The following is a 24,909-nucleotide window of genomic DNA, read 5'->3' on the forward strand; positions in this document are numbered from 1 at the left end:
TAAAAACACAACCTGTGGCGACTTTATTCTCCTAAGTATAGCACACATACAAATAATCTGTACAATCATGATGAGCTTTCACAACATGTCTGAGGTTCGTTCTCATTATTCCCGGTGTGTTGAGAGCACAGAGTCAGACAACAAAACAACCAGGGTGGTTAAAAACAGGGCTTCAGATCAGCTCCAGGTAGAAGTTTTCTCCAAGCCACATTTCTAGGATCAGATTACCAAACCCCAGACCCTAACCTTAACCATTATGACGATCAAACATTATCTGACCCCAGACCAGCGGTTAGAGTCATCTTCTACCAACTCCCTAGTAGTGTCTCTAGCAGTATCGCTATACTCAGAAGTCCTAATGTTGGACACAAACAGGCAGCATTGTGATGTCACCCAGAGACACATTTGCTTGTTTTTTTTCAAGCTACAGAAAACAATATTTTAGATAAAGCAGGTTTTTAAAGAGTTAAGTCGGTTTCATGTTTCCTTTTTTGCCTTGGAAAGTTGAGTATCATAGTATGGTGATACTGTTATTGTGACAACCCTAGTTAGAGGCAACTTGACAGTGTGTGGGTCAGCTGTTGGCTGTGGAGCCTGGCCCTGGAGACTGGAGGAACTCATAGGTCAGCTGTTGGCCCTGGAGACTGGAGGAACTCATAGGTCAGCTGTTGGCCCTGGAGACTGGAGGAACTCATAGGTCAGCTGTTGGCTGTGGAGCCTGGCTCTGGAGACTGGAGGAACTCATATGGGTCATGAACCATCTCAGACCGGTCACCAACACCCAGGTGTGATGGACTCCCTGTGGAGGAACACAGAAAAACAGCACCAATGGTCATTCATTTGAAAATAACAAACAAAGCACATAAATAATGTGTCTATAAAGCCTTTGAAACGTTGAAACCCATGTCTCCTTATTACATTTTACATTATATTTATTCATTTGGCAGAAGCTCTTATCCAGAGCGTCTTTCCTTATAGCTTTAAGTGACTGATGGGCGAGCCTGTAAGTGTCAACAAGGTACAAAATGGCACGGACAAACCAAATCCTGTATGTTTCTAACACTGATTCAGCCAGGCAGGTGGAGGAGCTCCTGGCTACGTCCCAAATGGCACCCTATTCCCTACACAGTGCACTACTTTTGTGCACTATATAGGGAATAGGGTGCCATTTGGGACTCGCACTGATACAGCCAAGTAAGTGGATGAGCTCCAGACAGTGTTGTCCTGAGGTCCTTACCCAGGTGGTGCTGGTCCCTGTCTGAGGTCCCTGACAGGGAGGAGAGGTTAGAGGAGGGTCTGGAGCCTCCCCTTTCCACCTGGCCCTCCTGGAACTCCTGCAGCAGCTTGGCTGCCTCCTCAAAGTGCTGCTGGCTGACCCCGTCCTCATGCTCCGGCTCCTTCTTCACGGACTTCCCTGAGAGGAGAGGAGGGACACAGGGAAGACCATTACAGTCATACAAGTGATGAAGATGACAGGGTCTGCATCCCAAACAGCACCCTATTCCTATATAGTGCACTACCTTAGGGCTATGGTAAAGAATCATGAACTATAAAGCCTATATTACGATACATACAGTGTGTGTGTAAGTGTGTGTGTGTGTGTGTGTGGGGGGGGGGTGAAGGTTATGATCATTGACACTGATGATGAAGGTTATGATCATTGAAACCATACCACTAATTGACAACCTGTAGGATTCTCACCTAAAGAGTTGAGCATGGACATCTCCAGAGACATGTCAGAGTAGCTCTTCATGGACATGAAGTCCAGCACTGAGCTGCCCTCTCCCAGACCTGTCCCATCAGCCACCTGGGCAAATAAACAAACAAACACATCCGGAGGGTCAACAATGTGGGGAAAGCAGGACGGACACGGACACGGACACGGACACACACACACACACACGCACACACACACACACACACACACACACACACACACACACACACACACACACACACACACACACACACACACACACACACACACACACACACACACACACACACACACACACACACACACACACACACACACACACACACACACACCTCATTTTACTCCAACCACTAAACTAAACCACTGTAAGCGTATTCAGTTGAACAGCTGTAAAATACTTTACATGCATATCGTAAATGTTGCTCTTGGTTTCGTCAGGTAACGTCATGTTTCTTTTCTGAAACAGAAGATGACATATTACAACCACATTAACATAATGTACATTCACACAGCTTTTACCAGAAATAAAAAAATCTATCTGCAAATACACATGCCCCCTCTAAAACAGGACTTACTGTGCTTTTGGAAGTCATATGTGTGACTGTGTCCCCCAGATGGCACCCACACGGTGCCACGGCCCTGGTCAAAGGTAGAGCCCTATATAGAGAATAGGGTGCCATTTGGGGTTCAGCCTGTATGAGTGTGTAAGTGGGGTACCAACCTGTCTGATCTGGAAGACAGCCTTGGAGTGATCCCCTGCAGTCATTTTATCCAGGAGCCCGTCAACCAAACGCTTAGTAACGTTCCCACAACCTTTAACAAACTCCTGAATACTGGAATGAGGAAGGAGACAGCATTTACACAGTGCATAATATAATGTTTAGGCTTTTCATATAACCTTACTAAAATACAAGATGTGCACTGCAGTTAGCGTTGCAAAATCCTGGTAACTTTCCCAAAGTTCCCTGATTTTTCAGATATCCCAGGATTCCTGGATTTCCTTATTATTGTATCCTGATTCCAGGAATACTGCAATGGGAACTCCAGTAATGATGTGAGTGCTGCTACAGCATTGACTAACCTGAGAGCACACTGCACCCCAGTCTCGTCCCCGTAGGCTGAGTAGAGCATGTCCATCTCATCAGGCAGCAGGTCTGGGTAGATGGAGTTGTTCTGCAGGGTCTGGGTGTTATAGGTACTGCTCAGGAACGTCACTACACACACAGGAAGAGCAGAGAAGGAAGCCTTGGAAGAAATTCTCTCTCTCATCATAGCCAACAGTATGAAAGACAGAAACTATCACTTCTAAGCACTAGAGGTCAAATTGACTTTTTACATTGTCAGGACATATATCAAACGTGTTAGCTAACAGCTAAGCAGCTTTGCACTTTCTACACATACCCTTGTGTCTCCTGTCATCTTTGAAGCCCAGTGTTGTTAATCCAGGTAGGAGCTTATTGGACAGAGAGCTCAGGTCCACAGGGTGGGTCTCCTCCTCTGGGAAACAGAGTCAGAAAAGGTACTTCCCTCCGTTTTATATGGTCCAGAACATCTTGGACATTTATCTGATACATACAGTGGGGAGAACAAGTATTTGATACACTGCCGATTTTGTAGGTTTTCCTACTTACAAAGCATGTAGAGGTCTGTTATTTTTATCATAGGTGCACTTCAACTGTGAGAGATGGAATCTAAAAAAATCCAGAAAATCACATTGTATGATTTTTAAGTAATTAATTTGCATTTTATTGCATGACATAAGTATTTGATACATCAGAAAAGCAGAACTTAATATTTGGTACAGAAACCTTTGTTTGCAATTACAGAGATCATACGTTTCCTGTAGGTCTTGACCAGGTTTGCACACACTGGAGCAGGGATTTTGGCCCACTCCTCCATACAGACCTTCTCCAGATCCTTCAGGTTTCAGGGCTGTCGCTGGGCAATACGGACTTTCAGCTCCCTCCAAATATTTTCTATTGGGTTCAGGTCTGGAGACTGGCTAGGCCACTCCAGGACCTTGAGATGCTTCTTACGGAGCCACTCCTTAGTTGCCCTGGCTGTGTGTTTCGGTCGTTGTCATGCTGGAAGACCCAGCCACGACCCATCTTCAATGCTCTTACTGAGGGAAGGAGGTTGTTGGCCAAGATCTCGCGATACATGGCCCCATCCATCCTCCCCTCAATACGGTGCAGTCTTCCTGTCCCCTTTGCAGAAAAGCATCCCCAAAGAATGATGTTTCCACCTCCATGCTTCACGGTTGGGATGGTGTTCTTGGGGTTGTACTCATCCTTCTTCTTCCTCCAAACACGGCGTTTAGACCAAAAAGCTCTATTTCTGTCTCATCAGACCACATGACCTTCTCCCATTCCTCCTCTGGATCATCCAGATGGTCATTGGCAAACTTCAGATGGGCCTGGACATGCGCTGGCTTGAGCAGGGGGACTTGCGTGCGCTGCAGGATTTTAATCCATGATGGCGTAGTGCATAGGTCACTAACAGGCGGACCGCGGTCCGGATCCGGACCCAGAAGCCGTCCCATACGGACCCGGACCAAAACAAAAGATTATGAATTAAAACCTGACGGGGCGCTTCTATTTTAATATGCACAGCTTTTGTAGTCTTTACGGTACTCGTTTTGTGAATGAGGAAACTCACCGACCAATTGCATGTGAGTTAAGCGATCCCACGTGATACCACTCAGCCAATGAAGTCTTTGCATTCCTGGCGGTAAACATTGGGACTCTACAGTGCAGACAGATGAGAGTTTTAGAGGCAAGTTACCAAGGAAAAGAAAGTCGGATTAAAAAGATAGCGATATATGTAGAAAACAAAGGGAGCGAAAACAGACGAATGAGACGGAGAAAGGGAACGAAACAGACGAGTGAGAAACAGACGAATGAGACGGAGAAAGGGAGAGATACAGACGAGTGTGCCGGAGAAAGCTGAGGAAAATACGAGTGAGACGGAGAAAGTTGACGAAAATATGAGTGAGACGGAGAAAGGGAGCGAAACAGACGAGTGAGGCAGAAAAAGGGTAACAGTTAGAGAAAATAAGGAACAAATGGCACTCTCCAAAAAAAGAAAAGTGGACAATGAAAACAGAGCATTTAATCCAGAATGGACAGACTCCACCAGGATCCTGAGCAACACATTCACTGCCCAACAACGTGCTCTTGAGTGTTCCCTCAGAGTTTCTTGGATTTTGGGTAAACACAAAAAGCCATTTACAGATGGAGGGGTTGTCAAAGAATGCATGAGTGCAGTAGCTGAAACACTACTTGAGGGAAAACAAAAAAATGAGCTTTGTGATAAAATAAAGCAAATTCCCATGTCAGCATCATCTGCCACAAAGAAAAGTGAAATATTAACTCAGGATGTGCTAACCCAGCTAGATGAAGCCATGCATAAGGCACCATGTGTAGGCTTAGCTGTGGATGAGTCCACTGACATATGTGACAATGCTCAGCTGTTAGTGTTTGCCAGGTTTTTCAACACAGCCCAGAAAACATTCTGTGAAGACATGTTAGGTGTCACTCCCCCTTCAGACCAGTACAAGAGGAGAGGATATCTACCTGGCCATTAAGGAGATGTTAACAAAAAGAGGAATAGAGCCAAAACAAGTGGTTTCAATAACCACAGATGGAGCCCCCTTCTATGATAGGGAAAGAAAAAGGAGCTGTAGCAAGACTGAAAGGGGACAATCCTGAGCTTTTATCTTACCATTGCATCATTCATCAATCTGTCCTCTGTGCCTCCCTGTCAGATGAGCATGCTGAGGTGATGAATACAATGATGAAAATGATAAATTTTCTCAGGGCATCCTCTTCCTACCAGCATCGCATGCTTAGGGGAATTCCTCAGAGAAGTTGATGCCAATGCTGATGATCTTTTGCTGCACAACAATGTGAGATGGCTCAGCAAAGGCAGGGTGCTAGAGCGCTTTTGGTCCATCAGGAGGGAATTAGCATCTTTTTTGGCAGAGCTAAGCAGTCAGAAGGCAACACAGTTTTCTCTCTTTTTAGAAAATGAGAAATGGATGGATAATGTGGCCTTTTTGGTTGACATCACGTCACATCTGAATGAACTGAATTTGAGGCTACAGGGCAAGGACAATTCAATTTGTGAACTGATGACAGCTGTTCGCTCCTTTCAGAGGAAACTTGAAGTGTTCAAGGAAGACCTGCAGGGAGACTGTGTACACTTCCCAGCAGTGCAGGAACAGGTTCAGGGACAGAGAGATTTGTCTTCTTTTGTTGATTTTATTGATAAGCTGATTGTAAACTTCAGCAACCGTTTTGACAGCTTCAGCTTTGGAGAGCAGCTCACCATGTTCATTCAGAACCCATTTCTGATCACAGATGTCAGGGGGGTTCTCAAAGGAAGTCACACAGCACTTTAAATGGGTAAATGCTGGGTCTCTCCAGATGCAATTGGTTGATCTCCAAGCAGATGTGGCCCTGAAAGAGCAGTTTGTAAGAACCGACCCTTCCACTTTCTGGTTCCAAATGGTCCCTGAGACTGCTTTCCCGGGTCTGAGGAAAGTAGCCCTATACATCTTGACCATGTTTGGCTCCACATACAACTGCGAGGCAGCTTTCTCCACAATGAACATAATTAAAACTAAATATCGTTCCAGGCTCACCAATGAGCACCTTCACATGTGTATGAGAATGGCCCTGACTCCATTCAAGCCCAGGTTTAAAATTCTGGCAAGACAGGCTAAAGCTCAATTCTCTCACTGAGCAAAAACATGGTGGAGTGGGATATGAGGGGAAGAAAGTGATACTCTAAAACTGTTCAATTGTTAAGATCTGTTGAGATTTATTATTTGTAAAATTGGTTGAGACTGTTGAGTCAAGATGTGAAACAGAAAAGGGGAAATTCAAACTTTTCCTCCCTTTATATTATTTTTCTGAAGTTAAGCACTTTTTTTGAAAATGCACAATTTTCACATTTTATTTATTTTCTCTTATTTTGACATGCAGCCCTAGTTTTATTTAGTTAATTAATGAGAGCACATTGTACATATCTACAGTCATACATATATGTTCAGTAGGGCTGCCCCTCTTAGTCGATTAGTCGACTAATCGGTCGTTTTTGGTCTTAGTCGACTAAGATTTCTTTAGTCGATAAGTCATTTTTTATGCTTATTCATGCTTAATTACTCATTTCCAAGTAACTTATGAGAACATTTCTGGTGAACACGAGATTTAAAGTGGTGCTTTTGCAGGATTAATTTCGGAGAAACTCAGTTTTACAGATGGTTAATTAACTACATTTATATTGCGCTTTTCTAGTCTTGCACAGCTCTGTCGATTAAATCAACTAATCGATTAGTCGACAAACTCATATAAGTGTTAGTCGACTAAGAATTTCTTTAGTCGAGGACAACCCTAATGTTCAGTTCTATGTTTCGTGATAATAAATATTGTCAACAAGTTTTTGAATTGTACTGAATTAATTTGATTAGACGGTCAGTTATTGATTACATTCAGAACTACTAGGCTACTTAAATATATATACCACTAAATTGTTAGACATTATGATCTTCTGGACCTTTGCTTCAAAACATTTTCTCTAACTGGACCTTTTTTAAATTTTGTTGAATACCCCTGGCGTAGTGTGTTACTAATGGTTTTCTTTGAGACTGTGGTCCCAGCTCTCTTCAGGTCATTGACCAGGTCCTGCCGTGTAGTTCTGGGCTGATCCCTCACCTTCCTCATGATCATTGATGCCCCACAAAGTGAGATCTTGCATGGAGCCCCAGACCGAGGGTGATTGACCGTCATCTTGAACTTCTTCCATTTTCTAATAATTGCACCAACAGTTGTTGCCTTCTCACCAAGCTGCTTACCTATTGTCCTGTAGCCCATCCCAGCCTTGTGTAGGTCTACAATTTTATCCCTGATGTCCTTACACAGCTCTCTGGTCTTGGCCATTGTGGAGAGGTTGGAGTCTGTTTGATTGAGTGTGTGGACAGGTGTCTTTTATACAGGTAACGAGTTCAAACAGGTGCAGTTAATACAGGTAATGAGTAGAGAACAGGAGGGCTTCTTAAAGAAAAACGAATAGGTCTGTGAGACCCGGAATTCTTACTGGTTGGTAGGTGATCAAATACTTATGTCATGCAATAAAATGCAAATTAATTTCTTAAAAATCATACAATGTGATTTTCTGGATTTTTGTTTTAGATTCCGCCTCTCACAGTTGAAGTGTACCTATGATAAAAATTACATACCTCTACATGCTTTGTAAGTAGGAAAACCTGCAAAATCGGCAGTGTATCAAATACTTGTTCTCCCCACTGTACATCTATACAGGTTCTATAGGTGCGACCCAAATGGTAGCCTATTCCCTATATAGTGCACTACCTTTGACCAGAGCCCATAGGGTCCATAGGGCTCTGGTCAAAAGTAGTGCACTACATAGGGAATAGTGCCATTTGGGACTGAGTTTCCCACTGGATAATACACTAGAAAAGTAGGGAACAAACCTTCTGCTTCTGGATTCAGCTGATTCACTACAGTGTACAACAGATTGCCATCAGGCTCTTTCCTCAGGTAACCCATCTGAAAACACAGGGACACAAGAACCATGTGGTCACCGTAGTAACTAAACATAGATCTACCCTGGCGTCCACTTTAAATGTCCAACAATATCTAGTAAACCTGACTCAAAGCCAGGGATTCGAACCAGCAACCCTCCGCTTCTCTAACCTTTAGGCTACCAGTCATATCTGATTAAAACAGACACTGGTGCATTGAGTACCTTGGAGTTGGGTATATAGCAGTTGATTATTATACACCTTGGAGTTGGGCATATAGCAGTTGATTATTATACACTACCAGTCAAAAGTTTGGACACACCTACTCATTCAAGGTTTTTCTTTATTTTTACTATTTTCTACATTGTATAATAGTGAAGACATCAAAACTATGAAATAACACATATGGAATCATGTAGTAACCAAAGAAGTGTTAAACAAATCAAAATATATTTTATATTTGAGATTCTTCAAAGTAGCCACCCTTTGCCTTGATGACAGCTTTGCACACTCTTGGCCTTCTCTCAAATAAATGCTTCACAGAGTTCAAGTAACAGACATATCTCAACATCAACTGTTCAGAGGAGACTGCGTGAATCAGTCCTTCATGGTCGAATTGCTGCAAAGAAACCACTACTAAAGGTCACCAATAAGAAGAAGAGACCTGCTTGGGCCAAGAAACACGAGCAATGGACATTAGACCGGTGGAAATCTGTCCTTTGGTCCGATGAGTCCAAATTTGAGAATTCAAGGCACACTTAACCAGCATGGCTACCACAGCATTCTGCAGAGATACGCCATCCCATCTGGTTTGCGCTGAGTGGGACTATCATTTGTGTTTCAACAGGACAATGACCCAAAACACACCTCCAGGCTGTGTAAGGGCTATTTGACCAAGAAGGAGAGTGATGGAGTGCTGCATCAGATGACCTGGCCTCCACAATCACCCGACCTCAACCCAATTGAGATGGTTTGGGATGAGTTGGACCGCAGAGTGAAGGAAAAGCAGCCAACAAGTGCTCAGCATATGTGGGAACTCCTTCAAGACTGTTGGAAAAGTATTCCTCATGAAGCTGGTTGAGAGAATGCCAAAAGTGTGCAAAGATGTCATCAAAGCAAAGGGTGGCTACTTTGAAGAATCTAAAATCTAAAATATATTTTGATTTGTTTAACACTTTTTTGGTTACTACATGATTCCATATGTGTTATTTAATAGTTTTGATGTCTTCACTATTATTCTACAAATGTAGAAAATAGTAAAAATAAATAAAAACCCTGGAATGAGTAGGTGTGTCCAAACTTTTGACTGGTACTGTATATACACCTTGGAGTTGGGTATATAGCAATTGATTATTATATACACCTTGGAGTTGGGCATGTATCGGTTGATTCGGTCGTGTGCTTCATCTGCAGCGTGCTCCACCAGGGCCAGAACGTGTTCCTCCGCTGTGCTGTCGGTCAGGCTGCAGGCGTTCCCCTCTGGCTCATACAGGTAACTGCTGGGACCACAGAGATACAGAATGTTACTCCACAGACCACTGGTTAATACAGGTAACTGCTGGGACCACAGAGATCCACACTGTTACTCCACAGATCACTGGTTAATACAGGTAACTGCTGGGACCACAGAGATCCACACTGTTACTCCACAGATCACTGGTTAATACAGGTAACTGCTGGGACCAAAGAGATCCACACTGTTACTCCACAGATCACTGGTTAATACAGGTAACTGCTGGGACCACAGAGATCCACACTGTTACTCCACAGATCACTGGTTAATACAGCTAACTGCTGGGACCACAGAGATCCACACTGTTACTCCACATACCACTGGTTAATACAGCTAACTGCTGGGACCACAGAGATCCACACTGTTACACCACAGATCACTGGTTAATACAGGTAACTGTTGGGACCACAGAGATCCACACTGTTACTCCACAGATCACTGGTTAATACAGGTAACTGCTGGGACCACAGAGATCCACACTGTTACTCCACAGATCACTGGTTAATACAGGTAACTGCTGGGACAAGGGCTGGTCCTGGCCGTTCTGCCGCCCTAGGCCAGACCAAAAAATGGCTGCCCCTACAAGAATTATCCCAGTAAGCAAAATGATGTTGAAAAGACATCTAAAATAGGTATTTTTTTTCCAGATGTTGAAGTTAGGTTCCATTTAGGTTCTGAATGAAAGGTGAAAAGACGTATTTTCCGGACGTTGAAATCAGGTACATTTTCGGTTCTGAATGAACGTTGAAAATAGCTATGTTCCGGGCATTGAAAATACGTATTTTCCGGGCATTGAAAATAGCTATTTTCCGGGCATTGAAAATAGCTATTTTCCGGGCACTGAAAATAGCTATTTTCGGGGCACTGAAATATGTTCATTTTCAGGTTCATTTTCGGTTCTGAATGAAAGTTGAAAATACGTTTTTTTTTTGTCTGGTCCGGACTAACTCTGAACCAATCATAGACGTCTATGTTTGGGCCAAATCAAGGCTAGTCCAGACCGGACAAAATTTGAACCAAACATACAGTGGGGAGAACAAGTATTTGATACACTGCCGATTTTGCAGGTTTTCCTACTTACAAAGCATGTAGAGGTCTGTAATTTTATCATAGGTACACTTCAAGAGACGGAATCTAAAACAAAAATCCAGAAAATCACATTGTATGATTTTTAAGTAATTCATTTGCATTTTATTGCATGACATAAGTATTTGATCACCTACCAACCAGTAAGAATTCCGGCTCTCACAGACCTGTTAGTTTTTCTTTAAGAATCCCTCCTGTTCTCCACTCATTACCTGTATTAACTGCACCTGTTTGAACTCGTTACCTAAATAAAAGACACCTGTCCACACACTCAATCAAAACAGACTCCAACCTCTCCACAATGGCCAAGACCAGAGAGCTGTGTAAGGACATCAGGGATAAAATTGTAGACCTGCACAAGGCTGGGATGGGCTACAGGACAATAGGCAAGCAGCTTGGTGAGAAGGCAACAACTGTTGGCGCAATTATTAGAAAATGGAAGAAGTTCAAGATGACGGTCAATCACCCTCGGTCTGGGGCTCCATGCAAGATCTCACCTCGTGGGGCATCAATGATCATGAGGAAGGTGAGGGATCAGCCCAGAACTACACGGCAGGACCTGGTCAATGACCTGAAAGAGAGCTGGGACCACAGTCTCAAAGAAAACCATTAGTAACACACTACGCCGTCATGGATTAAAATCCTGCAGCGCACGCAAGGTCCCCCCTTCTCAAGCCAGCGCATGTCCAGGCCCGTCTGAAGTTTGCCAATGACCATCTGGATGATCCAGAGGAGGAATGGGAGAAGGTCATGTGGTCTGATGAGACAAAAAATATAGCTTTTTGGTCTAAACTCCACTCGCCGTGTTTGGAGGAAGAAGAAGGATGAGTACAACCCCAAGAACACCATCCCAACCGTGAAGCATGGAGGTGGAAACATCATTCTTTGGGGATGCTTTTCTGCAAAGGGGACAGGAAGACTGCACCGTATTGAGGGGAGGATGGATGGGGCCATGTATCGCGAGATCTTGGCCAACAACCTCCTTCCCTCAGTAAGAGCATTGAAGATGGGTCGTGGCTGGGTCTTCCAGCATGACAACGACCCGAAACACACAACCAGGGAAACTAAGGAGTGGCTCCGTAAGAAGCATCTCAAGGTCCTGGAGTGGCCTAGCCAGTCTCCAGACCTGAACCCAATAGAAAATCTTTGGAGGGAGCTGAAAGTCCGTATTGCCCAGCGACAGCCCTGAAACCTGAAGGATCTGGAGGTCTGTATGGAGGAGTGGGCCAAAATCCCTGCTGCAGTGTGTGCAAACCTGGTCAAGACCTACAGGAAACGTATGATCTCTGTAATTGCAAACAAAAGTTTCTGTACCAAATATTAAGTTCTGCTTTTCTGATGTATCAAATACTTATGTCATGCAATAAAATGCAAATTAATTACTTAAAAATCATACAATGTGATTTTCTGGATTTTTGTTTTAGATTCCGTCTCTCACAGTTGAAGTGTACCTATGATAAAAATTACAGACCTCTACATGCTTTGTAAGTAGGAAAACCTGCAAAATCGGCAGTGTATCAAATACTTGTTCTCCCCACTGTAGATGTCTATGATTGGTTCAGAGTTGGTCCGGATCGGACCCAAAAACAACGTCCGTGGACATGTAAATCAAGGCTGGTCCAGACTGCACCAAAAAAAGAAGACCAGTTTGGACAGGAACAAAAAAAACGTCAGCGTCGGTCCGTGCTTACTGAGGTTAGCCTACAGCAGGGATGGGCAACTCCAGTGTAACACTTTTCCCCAATCCCTTGTCAACACAGCTGATGAAACTAATTGCATTCTAAACTGAAGATTATGATTAGTTGATTATTGGTGTCAGATATGTTTTCTGTGGCTGGGGCAAAAGTGTGACACCAATCAGGCCCCAGAGGACTGGAGTCCATCCCTGGCCTACAGGCCCACAATGCCCAGCTATGTGGTAGGCCTATCGTTTGTAAAACACCCCAAAAAAAGACGGCCGACCAAAAAAAGGTGCTTACCATGCCGGCCCACAATGGAATTTTATGACTGCCCATCCATGTGGTAGGCCCACCGTTTGCAAAACAGGCCGTTGCATTGTCTTTATTACATTTGTACATTTTAGTCATTTAGCAGACGCTCTTATCCAGAGCGACTTACAGTTAGTGAGTGCATACATGTTTTCATACTAGCCCCCCGTGGGAAACGAACCCACAACCCTGGCATTGCAAGCGCCATGCTCTACCAACTGAGCTACAGGGGTATTAGTCCTGATGACTAATCAATTTGGCTATTTAAGCTCTGAATATCAGCTACCCAACTTTATCAGGAGGGGTTATCCCGAGCCTATTTGCAATGTGTTTAAACAGCGAGAAATGCAGAAGTATATTACTTTTTCGCTATGATCAGCTCGTAAAAATTTATGGATACAAACTTGAAACCACTGATCATGACAATTTAGCCCACGAGATGAAACTCCTGGATAGCAGTTAAGTAACCCGATTGTCCATTCCATATTGTCCATTTTACTTTGACCTGTCCTGTTTTTAGGATATGTTGTTTGTTAACATGTCAGCGCATTTTTTATTTGATTGGGCGCCATTTAGGTTAGGCTATTTGATCAGAGAATAGTGCATGATGTAAAAAGTTTATATCTCATTACATTGTCATACATTTGATCTCCAGCCTGTAGGCTATAGATAAGGCTACATTCTCTTTCTACCATATCCTACATCTGCTACATATATGTTTGATGATTTTTTTGACGGAATATTAGTGGAGCGTCGCAGCGATGGGTCTCTCCAACAGCACCCTGGAGAGGCGCGCTGGGAATGGACAAGATAAACATTTTGCATCCCTGCCTTTGACAAAGTAGACACTGCTTATCATAGGGCGGCATCAGCGCTCACCTAAAAAGCCCATTTGCCACTGGTTGAGAGAAACTGTCATTGTTTTTGGGCAGAATTATGTGAAGTTTTATGTGTTGTTGGAGGTGCGTCTTGGTCAGTTTAGCCATAGCCACCTAATCCTGCCTAATGAGCGGGCCGGCCCACAGAGATACACACTGTTACTCTACAGTTCATGGTTATGCAGCATGTCGGATGTAACATGTAGGATACAATGAACACCATACAGTAGTGGTTTATGGGCCTCATCCGTCACATTGTACCAAGCCTGGGACAACAGAAGGGACTACTTGAGCAAAGATGTCATGTGTACACATGCATTAGACCAACATCTACTGAAGTCAAGACACTGGACTAGAGATTAGGCCAGTCCATTCTACCTGATGACTTCCTTCAGATCTTTGATGTCTTTGGGCTGTTTCTTGGATTTCTTGGCCGACGCCGACTCCACGGGCACGGGGACGACCTCCGGCGGGGGCTCCTCGGACGCCACGTCCTCGTCCCCCAAAATGGCCGCCTGCTGAGAGAAATCCATGTCCTGCATGAAAGACATGCTGCGCTTCAGAGCTAACAGCCGCTCCTGTAAACAGAGTACAGAGCCACAGAGAAAGAGAGAGCCACAGAGAGAGAGAGAAAGAGAACCAAAGGGCAACACTTTATACTCCATCTACCACAACTCAGCCAGAGAGTGATGGGATGGCTGGTGGGATGGCAGGATGGGATGGCTGGTGGGATGGTGATGATTGTTAGGAGGGAAATCATTGAACAAACATCTCTCTCGAGTCACACATCTGCCCTCTATCTGTTTTTGTTGTTCTACAGTCTCCTGAATGCTCCAATGCTACATTACGGAAATATACAAGGACCTTAGAGTGTGTTGAGTCTGAAGTAAAAACACACAGAGGCAAATCTGTTTCACAAAGCCAGAGAGGAAGAAGAATGACCAACAGGTCAAATGGCATAGAGAGAACAGAAAAGGACAAGACAAGGGCAAACAGGAAGCACCAGCGAAGACATCTGTCACAGGAAAGGGAAGTGCATGAAATGGATGGGTTATGAACATCAACACGCACAACAAATCATACAATGACAATCACATTTCTATCCGGTCCTTGTATAGGACACAGACACTACTCATTACTTTGCTCATCATCTTGAAGCCGGTGTGCAGCAGTTTCTTGGCAGCCTTGTAGTAAACTGTCTCTGGCCGGTTATACACCATGGCATTATCACACATCAGCTTGAAGTCTGCCTGCAACAGAGGAAGCAACAGCTTTAGAAGAAGCAGCTCCATCACTCAATTACAAACATAAAACTGATACAAATACTTCAACACAAATATTTTTTCAATTGAAGCAAATAAATATCCTCCTTTGAAAACACTATCCATGTTATGAATGTTACCATTATGTAAAGCACACACACATTCATTTCCACAAGTTATATCAACGTGATAACACCAAGGCTCTTCCACAATGAATCTTTCACTGATTCCTGGCAACTTCTGTCCTTGTCACCTTCTCAAAATGCATTGGAGAAGAAGGTCCAAGGGAAGTCATGTTGGACCTTCTCCAATACAGTTGCGAAAGAGGCGAGGAAGTAGCATCACCTCACCTTGAACTCTGTGACGGTTTTGTACTCGTTGTCTGTGATCTTGTCGTTCATGGTGCTGAAGTCCATGGGGTGTTTGATTATCACAGAGTAACCCGGAGCGATGGCGTCTGTCACTGGGAAAGTGAAAAACCCATGGGCATCCTTCCTGGAAAGACAAGACAATCAATTAGTACCGACTGAACTGACTTTCATGTCACCAACAGGCATAATCCAGAGATGTTCGTGGATCTGTCACTGACCACGTTTACATGCCCACAGTATTCCAGATAGTAGCTCATATCCTGCTTAAGGTCTTATTCTGTCACGCCCTGGCCTTGAGAGCCCGGTTTTCTTTAGTTGGTTTGGTCAGGGTGTGAATTTCTATGTGTACATTCTATGTTTGTAGATCTGTTGGCCGGGTGTGATTCCCAATCAGAGGCAGCTGTCGATCGTTGTTTCTGATTGGGGATCATACTTAGGTAGCCATGTTGCCTACCTATGTTGTGGGATCTTGACTCTTGTTTGGCTTGTTTGTGTATAGCCATTGTGAGCTTGACGTTACGTTGCTTTTGTTGTTTTGTCGTGTGTTAACTTCGTTAATAAACATGTATGCATTCCACACTGCACCTTGGTCCAATCCTGTACTCAACGAACGTGACAGAAGATCCCACCACCAACGGACCAAGCAGCGTGCCCAGGAGGAGCAAACACCCTGGACACAGCGGGAAGCAACCTTGGTAGATGTCCTCCTCGGTTGGGGAAAAATTACAGAGGAAGAATCCGTCCGTTACGGTGAGGTAATGGAGGAGGGCTGGAGTCCGGATCGACGGCGACTCCAAAATGCGAAACGACAAAGGAGACCCAAGAGGCAACCCCAATAAAAAAAATTGGGGGGTACACGGGGTGGTCGACGAAGCAGCAGGAGGCCGTGAAAGGGCTGACTTTAGGGGAGGAGGCCGCTAATGTAGGGGTCCTCCAAGACCTGCGGATCAGCAGTATGAGTGAGGAGGCCACCACATTACGGGGGCTGTTAGAGAAGAGGGAGCAGGAGCAATCACTTCAGAAGGAGGCGCTGCAGGAGGCCCAAAGGGAGAAGGAGTCAGTGGATGCAAGGAGAGAGGAGCTGGCCAGGCAACAGAAGGAGCGTGGGACCATACAGGCACCCTGTTCTGCTGTGATTCACAGCCCGGTGCGAGTGGTGCCCGCGTCCCGCTCTTGTCGGGCTAACATGAGCGTTCAGCCAGGACGGGTTGTTCCTGCTCTTCGCACCAAACCAGTGGTGCGTGTCTCCAGCCCGGTACGCCCCGTGCCTGCTCCTTGCACCAAACCAGTGGTGCGTGTCTCCAGTCCGGTACGCCCCGTGCCTGCTCCTTGCACCAAAACAGTGGTGCGTGTCTCCAGTCCGGCACGGCCCGTGCCTGCTCCTCGCACCTGACCAGTGGTGCGTGTTCCCAGCTCGGTGCGGCTCATGCCTGTTCCTCGCACCAGACCAGTGGTGCGTGTCCCCAGCCCGGTACGGCTGGTGCCAGAGCAGTCCGCTCCACCGTTGTCCAGTCCAGCTCCGGTCAGCTGCTCCACTCCAGTGCCAGAGCAGTCCGCTCCACCGGTGCCCAGTCCAGCTCCGGTCAGCTGCTCCACTCCAGTGCCAGAGCAGTCCGCTCCACCGGTGCCTAGTCCAGCTCCGGTCAGCTGCTCCACTCCAGTGCCAGAGCAGTCCGCTCCACTGGTGCCTAGTCCAGCTCCGGTCAGCTGCTCCACTCCAGTGCCAGAGCAGTCCGCTCCACCGGGGTCCAGTTCAGCTCCGGTCAGCGGCTCCACTCCAGTGCCAGACGTCAACCCCTCTCCAGGGTCGGGGCCTCCCACACCAAGGTCCAGACAGGACTTGGTGCATCGCGGGAGGACTGAGAGGGGAAGCATCGCGCCGAGGTCCAGACCGGACCAGGGGTGCAACGGGGAGGCAGTAAGGAAGAGGACGTCACGCCCGGAGCCGCCACCGAGGCTGAATGCCCACCCGGACCCTCCCCTAATGAGTCAGGTTGGTGCGGCCGGAGTACGCAGCTTTGGGGGGGGGTACTGTCACGCCCTGGCCTTGAGAGCCCGGTTTTCTTTAGTTGGTTTGGTCAGGGTGTGAATTTCTATGTGTACATTCTGTTTGTAGATCTGTTGGCCGGGTGTGATTCCCAATCAGAGGCAGCTGTCGATCGTTGTCTCTGAATGGGGATCATACTTAGGTAGCCATTTTGCCTACCTATGTTGTGGGATCTTGACTCTTGTTTGGCTTGTTTGTGTATAGCCATTGTGAGCTTGACGTTACGTTGCTTTTGTTGTTTTGTCGTGTGTTAACTTCGTTAATAAACATGTATGCATTCCACACTGCACCTTGGTCCAATCCTGTACTCAACGAACGTGACATATTCGGGTAAGCTGTTTACATGCACCTTTGATATCCCACTCACGAGAATCCCTGTATCCATGAATAAACAGAATATTCCTAATTTAAATTCATATGGGTTAAATGGAATAGTAACTGAAATATGGACACTGACTGTAGGACTATAACCTCCCACATGTAGCGTAATATAATATGAACTCCTGCAGAATTATGCATTTCTTGCAGCAAAATTATAAAACAAATTTTGTCTCGGGAACAGGAGAGGATAAATATTATTTCTTTCTTTCATCATCTCTCGAGAAAATGCGAATGCGCGTGTAATGTGTTATCTTTGACACCGTTATGCAAGCAGACAGTATTTCAACCACCTAAAATAAGCACCTAAGATGAACTGAAGTCTTATCAGCAATGTGTTTAATCATTTTCTCAGCTTTTCATTTCCTTAAAACCGGTCAAACTGATGACATTTGGACATTTTGCACAGGACCAATCTCTCCACTGTTTTGGAGTTGTTGCGTTTTCACCCCGGTCCCTAAATGCAGACCTAAACGAAACAGACAACTTTACCGGTGTTAACTAGATAACTGATGCATTCATTCTATCAATGTAAGACATTCTGGTGAGCACTACTTTATATAGTCTCCTGGGGCAACAAGTCATGACAGAAGACAAGCTGCATGTATCAAACTATAGTTGACATGGCCTACCAAATGTAGGAAATTACAATTGTCACGACTTCCGCCGAGGCTGCCTTGTATTTTCCAGGGCATAAAACAGGCGCACGGGAAAAATACTCCCGTCGATACACAATACACGAGCTCCACCGAGCTTCACTAACCTCCACAATAAACAATCACCCACACAGACAAGGAAGCAGAGGGAACACTTACAGTGAGGGAAAAAAGTATTTGATCCCCTGCTGATTTTGTACGTTTGCCCACTGACAAAGAAATGATCCGTCTATAATTTTAATGGTAGGTTTATTTGAACAGTGAGAGACAGAATAACAACAAAAATCAAGAAAAACACATGTCAAAAATTTTATAAATTGATTTGCATTTTAATGAGGGAAATAAGTATTTGACCCCCTCTCAATCAGAAAGATTTCTGATTAGGAGCACACTCTTAAAGGGAGTGCTCCTAATCTCAGCTTGTTACCTGTATAAAAGACACATGTCCACAGAAGCAATCAATCAATCAGATTCCAAACTCTCCACCATGGCCAAGACCAAAGAGCTCTCCAAGGATGTCAGGGACAAGATTATACACCTACACAAGGCTGGAATGGGCTACAAGACCATCGCCAAGCAGCTTGGTGAGAAGGTGACAACAGTTGGTGTGATTATTTGCAAATGGAAGAAACACAATAGACCTGTCAATCTCCCTCGGCCTGGGGCTCCATGCAAGATCTCACCTCGTGGAGTTGCAATGATCATGAGAACGGTGAGGAATCAGCCCAGAACTACACGGGAGGATCTTGTCAATGATCTCAAGGCAGCTGGGACCATAATCACCAAGAAAACAATTGGTAACACACTACGCCGTGAAGGACTGAAATCCTGCAGCGCCCGCAAGGTCCCCCTGCTCAAGAAAGCACATATACAGGCCCGTCTGAAGTTTGCCAATGAACATCTAAATGATTCAGAGGAGAACTGGGTGTTGTGGTCAGATGAGACCAAAATCGAGCTCTTTGGCATCAACTCAACTCGCCGTGTTTGGAGGAGGAGGAATGCTGCCTATGACCCCAAGACCACCATCCCCACTATCAAACATGGAGGTGGAAACATTATGCTTTGGGGGTGTTTTTCAACTTCACCGCATCAAAGGGACGATGGACGGGGCCATGTACCGTCAAATCTTGGGTGAGAACCTCCTTCCCTCAGCCAGGGCATTGAAAATGGGTCGTGGATGGGTATTCCAGCATGACAATGACCCAAAACACACGGCCAAGGCAACAAAGGAGTGGCTCAAGGAGAAGAACATTAAGGTCCTGGAGTGGCCTAGCCAGTCTCCACACCTTAATCCCATAGAAAATCTGTGGAGGGAGCTGAAGGTTCGAGTTGCCAAACGTCAGCCTCGAAACCTTAATGACTTGGAGAAGATCTGCAAAGAGGAGTGGAACAAAATCCCTCCTGAGATGTGTGCAAACCTGGTGGCCAACTGCAAAAAACGTCTGACCTGGGTTTTGCCACCAAGTACAAAGTCATGTTTTGCAGAGGGGTCAAATACTTATTTCCCTCATTAAAATGCAAATCAATTTATAACATTTCTGACATGCGTTTTTCTGGATTTATTTGTTGTTATTTTGTCTCTCACTGTTCAAATAAACCTACCATTAAAATTATAGACTGATCATGTCTTTGTCAGTGGGCAAACGTACAAAATCAGCAGGGGATCAAATACATTTTTCCCTCACTGTATACCATGACTAATGAGGGAATAAGGACCAGGTGTGTGTGATTGAAGACAAGACAAATGGAGTGATGATAAATAGATCGGCAGTAGCTAGTAAGCCAGTGACGCCGAACGCCGAAACCTGCCCGAACAAGGAGGGGAGGTAGCCTCGGCGGAAGTCGTGACAATAATATGGCCTACCAAATGTAGGAAATTATAATATGGCCTACCAAATGTAGGAAATTATAATATGGCCTACCAAATGTCGGAAATTATACGCAGAAACTTGTCTAAATTAGGGGTGAAAGTAGCCAGTAGGCTATACGGTCCAGTATGGAATATCAACAAAATAAATTATTATGAAATTATTACGGTGGATCGAACCGCACAGGTAGCCTACTTTTTGAAGTGATTTGTTTGACAGTTAAACATCATCACACAACACCCATGATATGCGAAACTGAGGCCGATAAGATGTTTACATGCCACAGTATCCTGTCTAAGATCAACATATCCCAGGAATTTTATCCTGGTTTCTCATAACCAGGATACAAGCTGATATGATGTTTATATGCATCAACTCTAAAACAGAATACTTGAGCATTCCGAATAATAACGGGATACTGGTGTTGATGTAAACATGGTCAATGTTGTCAGAGAGCCTTACCTCTGAAGCTGGCGCAGGAAGTGTTCCAGGAGCTGCTGCCGAGGGGTGCACTCACTCTCTGAGGGAAGAGACAAACACACAATCACATCAGCACAAATTCTACAATCCAATGTGATCCTATTTTACATTAGCCTTTAACACCTCACAGATTACTATGGATGTACAATGTATGTTATGATCAAGCAATAAGGCCCGAGGGGGTGTGGTATATGGCCAGTATACCAAGGCTAAAGGCTGTTCTTATGCACGACACAATGCGGAGTAATGGATACAGCCCTTAACCGTGGTATATTGGCAATATATCACAACCCCCTGAGGTGCCTTATTGCTATTATAAACTGGTAACCAACATAACTAGAGCAGTAAATATACATTTTGTCACACCCATGGTATACGGTCTGCTATACAACGGCTGTCAGCCAATAAGCATTCAGGGCTCAAACCACCCAGTTTATAATCAGTAATAAAATGTGTAATAACATGTGTAATAACATGTAACAACACAGGAGAACTGCTAGATTATTACCCGGGACTGTCCTGCAAGCCCTGATAGGCCGGTCTCCTTGCTGCTCCACCTCTGTCTTGATGTTGGGGTGAAACTGGTCCATCATCTCCGGCTCCGGCTCCATCTCAAACCTCTTCCTCTTCTTCTCCTCCTGCTGCTGAGACAGACAGGCAAAGCCACAACAGGAGTCAGTGACATTGTCCTCATTAAACTACTGGAGATTGTCCTATGATCTCCTAGTTATTATGGTTAGGGTTAGTGTTAGTGTTACTGCTGCAAGTACAGTGTATGAATGAGTAATTATAATACTTGTTAGACGGTAGTAAAGGCAGTAATGTACAGTATTGCCAAACACTGTATTCTTATTTACTTCACTATCTCCAGTTCCACTATCTCCTATAGGACCAGGAGGTCCCCAGTTCCACTATCTCCTATAGGACCAGGAGGTCCCCAGTTCCACTATCTCCTATAGGACCAGGAGGTCCCCAGTTCCACTATCTCCTATAGGACCAGGAGGTCCCCAGTTCCACTATCTCCTATAGGACCAGGAGGTCCCCAGTTCCACTATCTCCTATAGGACCAGGAGGTCCCCAGTTCCACTATCTCCTATAGGACCAGGAGGTCTCCAGTTCCACTATCGCCTATAGGACCAGGAGGTCCCCAGTTCCACTATCTCCTGTAGGACCAAGAGGTTTTCCGACCATGTGACCTCCAGGAAAACATTATAGGCTCTAGGGCTCAAGTAAGCTTGCTGCAAGTAAGCATTTCATTGGACGGTGTATACAATGTGTATCCTGTACATACGACTAATAAAACTTGAAACTTGAGTAATTCAAACCAAAACGTTCTCACCTCAAAACTAATACCAATGTTTGGTATCTTTGGCAGCATGAAAGGCTGGACTGCCACACCAGTGTGACTGGGCACCACACTGGGCAGGCCGACACCACTGGCAGAGGCAGTAGCAGCCTCTGATTCATTCAGATCCCGCTCTCTCTTCTTCCTCTTCTCTTCCTGTCAAAGATCACACATTCATTGATTGATTATTGTTTTTTTTTTGTGCTAGCTGTTATATGGTATGCTTTTTTTTTATGAAAGGCGCCTCCCAAATGGCATCATATTATTCCCTTTACTGTGTGCACTACTTCTGACCAGGGCCCATATGGATCTGGTCAAAAGTAGTGCACTATATAGGGAATAGGGTGCCATTTGGGACACACATTGTTCAGCTCATACTCACTTTCCGTCTTCTCCTCTCCTCATCATCTACATGTTTGTCTTTCTCCTTCTCAGACTTTTTCTTCTTCTTCTTCTTTTTGTCCTTGTGGCGCTCTCGTTCATGGTCTGACCTGTCGTCGTAGTAACTAGAGTCATGGCCGGAGCCTGAGAGTTCTGTGATCTCACTTCCTCCCACTTTCAGCACCAGCTTCAGCGGCTTCTCAAAAGGCTTGTCCTCACAGTCTGAAAACAGAGACCACATTTAACTGAGTTATGGGTCATACCCAGCGCAAGATCAACAAGCATGATGTGTCATCATACTAGCAGAATATGTGGTGTGTGTGTGTTACTGTGTAATAAGTGATGATAAACATTAGCTACCCATCACAGAGATCTATCTGCTGGGCAATGCTACCACTACGACAGGATAAACTGGCTAGCTAGCGTTAATGCCAATATTATGAATACTCAATCTTGATAAGACCTGATACACATCCCTCATAATATTAATTGGTCATGCTTATGGCAGCAAGCAACATAAGTGGAGGAATCGTAAGTTAGCACCGCAGGACGATTCAGTCAGCTGGCCATTAAGTAGGATAACGTTAGCTAGCGAACGCTGCTAGCTTGCTAGGCTAGCAAAATGGGACAAAGCCAGGCTTTGAATAGGTTTCTTTGCTCACTTACCATCAACTGTTCTCCACTCCGGCTTGTGCTTTTTATGCTTCTTCCCCATGTTTGTTGTGTTTAAATTAAGCGAAAGCGTCTAGTAATTAGATATCTGTATCTAATCATTGTTTGCAATCAAATGCGATCCGTACCCCAATAACCCGGAAGTACATTTCCCACAACAATGCATCTACTTCAGGTTCAACAAAACTGCGCGCTAAATTCGACTGACGTCCAGTCGATACCGGACCAAAACTCAGGTAAGCAATTTTGTGTAAACTTCTTGAATTAAAGCTTCAACAAAATAACTGACGAATCGCAATAGCTGTATTACACGTAACACTAGTAACAACAATTGCTAGCGAGATCTAGCAACAGATTAAAGCGTGTCACTCTGCGACTTTGGCTAGTAGCTAAATGCTGTGAGCTTGATGCTTTGAATTCAATGTGTTGTTGTCATACTAACTAGATAATTATACTTATTTTGTTGTTAGTTCTAAAGGCAGATAAGTACTTCTTGTTCATGTTGGTGATGTCAACAAGTGTACTGTTGTCGAGACATTACATTAGACTGAACGATGAGTTATTGTATTTCCCCTCGAAAATGTTATAATTTTGACATATATTTTAATCTCTCTGAAGGTATGGAGGGCGACAGAATGGATGTAGGGGATCTGAAGCAGAACCCCAACGACATGAACAACATCCATGTGGAGGTTCACGTCAAATCTAACAGGTACTAGCTAGTGCATATTCAAAAGCTCTATTCACACTGAACTAGTATTACAGTACTGGGGAATGAAAGTGTCCCAAATGGCACCCTGTTCCCTATATAGTGCACTACTTTTGACCAGGGCCCTCCCATTGAATAGGGTTGCCAATTGGGACACTCAGTTATGTAATGATTTACCCCAGCATGTTAGTCTTTTCAAAGTTGTATTCATGACATGCTTCCATTCCTTTCTTCTTGTCCCTAACAACACTTCTCTCTCTCTCTCTCTCTCTCTCTCTCTCTCTCTCTCTCTCTCTCTCTCTCTCTCTCTCTCTCTCTCTCTCTCTCTCTCTCTCTCTCTCTCTCTGCCTCTCTCTCTCTGCGTATTACACTGACTGCAGCACTGCGAAGAGGTCTGACGTGAAGATGCATGTCTTGGCCCTGCTGAACCGTCATCGCATGGTGTTCGGGGCATACAGGTGGACAGAGTTTGACGAGGACTTCCTTATCAAACACGTCCAATCAGTGGCCATAGTGGATGCTGAGAGAAAAGTAAAGTACTATGACAGCCTAACGGCATTTACTGTACAGATATATTTTTCTCCGACTTTTTTCCCTCCCTTTCAAGTTGCTTGAGATAAATCATGTCCTGTAGGCACTAATTGGCACATACAGTATGTCTTAGTGGCAAATTAATAATACATTTTCAGCTGTATGTTAATGCAACATGGTATGAGTCCCAAATGGCACCCTATTCCTTATACAGTGCACTACTTTAGACCTGAGCCCTAAGGACCCTGGTAAAAAGCAGTACAGTGCACTGTAAGACATATGTCTGATGTTTGGGTTGTTTTCCTCCTCCAGCCCATAGATCTGAAGAGCTGCAGTCTGTCCATCCACATCTTCACCCTGAATGATGACGGGCCCAGCACTCTGAACCTGGAGGAGGAGGAGCTCTCTGCAGCCAATCACTGGCTCTTACCAGCCGGTGGGTGGGCCCATGTTAACAGAGATTCTACTAATTTACTGTTC

At 44.8% G+C, this 24,909-nt stretch overlaps 2 protein-coding genes across 9 annotated transcripts in view; one reads left to right on the forward strand and one right to left on the reverse strand.

Annotated features, from left to right (window-relative positions):
- On the reverse strand, positions 1–23,324 carry LOC121542604 (bromodomain-containing protein 9). Of its 7 annotated transcripts, none has more exons than XM_045226157.1 (17): positions 23,184–23,324; positions 22,519–22,739; positions 22,131–22,292; positions 21,300–21,435; positions 20,774–20,831; positions 15,342–15,486; positions 14,869–14,979; positions 14,108–14,244; positions 9,628–9,760; positions 8,214–8,289; positions 3,119–3,214; positions 2,799–2,931; positions 2,439–2,550; positions 2,121–2,174; positions 1,702–1,807; positions 1,238–1,414; positions 1–799 (listed from the first exon to the last, which is right to left on the reverse strand). In XM_045226157.1, exons 1-17 carry the CDS (start codon positions 23,230–23,232, stop codon positions 699–701), a joined length of 2,007 nt encoding a protein of 668 aa, XP_045082092.1. In that variant the 5' UTR covers positions 23,233–23,324; the 3' UTR covers positions 1–698. The 7 variants fall into 7 exon arrangements, with proteins under 7 accessions (XP_045082092.1, XP_045082091.1, XP_045082090.1 ...); XM_045226156.1 differs by having other exon boundaries at positions 9,628–9,763; XM_045226155.1 differs by having other exon boundaries at positions 14,108–14,247.
- LOC121542603 (pachytene checkpoint protein 2 homolog) overlaps positions 22,746–24,909 on the forward strand; it is a 7,190-nt gene continuing 5,026 nt past the window's right edge. Inside the window, exons 1-5 of one of the 2 annotated variants that reach the window (XM_041852032.1) lie at positions 22,746–22,831; positions 23,365–23,425; positions 23,808–23,901; positions 24,279–24,429; positions 24,742–24,865. In XM_041852032.1, the coding sequence (XP_041707966.1) occupies positions 23,810–23,901; positions 24,279–24,429; positions 24,742–24,865 (367 nt within the window). In that variant the 5' untranslated portion in view covers positions 22,746–22,831; positions 23,365–23,425; positions 23,808–23,809. Of the gene's footprint in view, positions 22,832–23,286; positions 23,426–23,807; positions 23,902–24,278; positions 24,430–24,741; positions 24,866–24,909 lie in introns of those variants that run through there. The other variant, XM_041852030.1, reaches the window with a different exon arrangement.

The sequence above is a fragment of the Coregonus clupeaformis genome, chromosome 17 (genome assembly GCF_020615455.1).
Source record: "Coregonus clupeaformis isolate EN_2021a chromosome 17, ASM2061545v1, whole genome shotgun sequence".
NCBI lineage: Eukaryota > Metazoa > Chordata > Actinopteri > Salmoniformes > Salmonidae > Coregonus > Coregonus clupeaformis.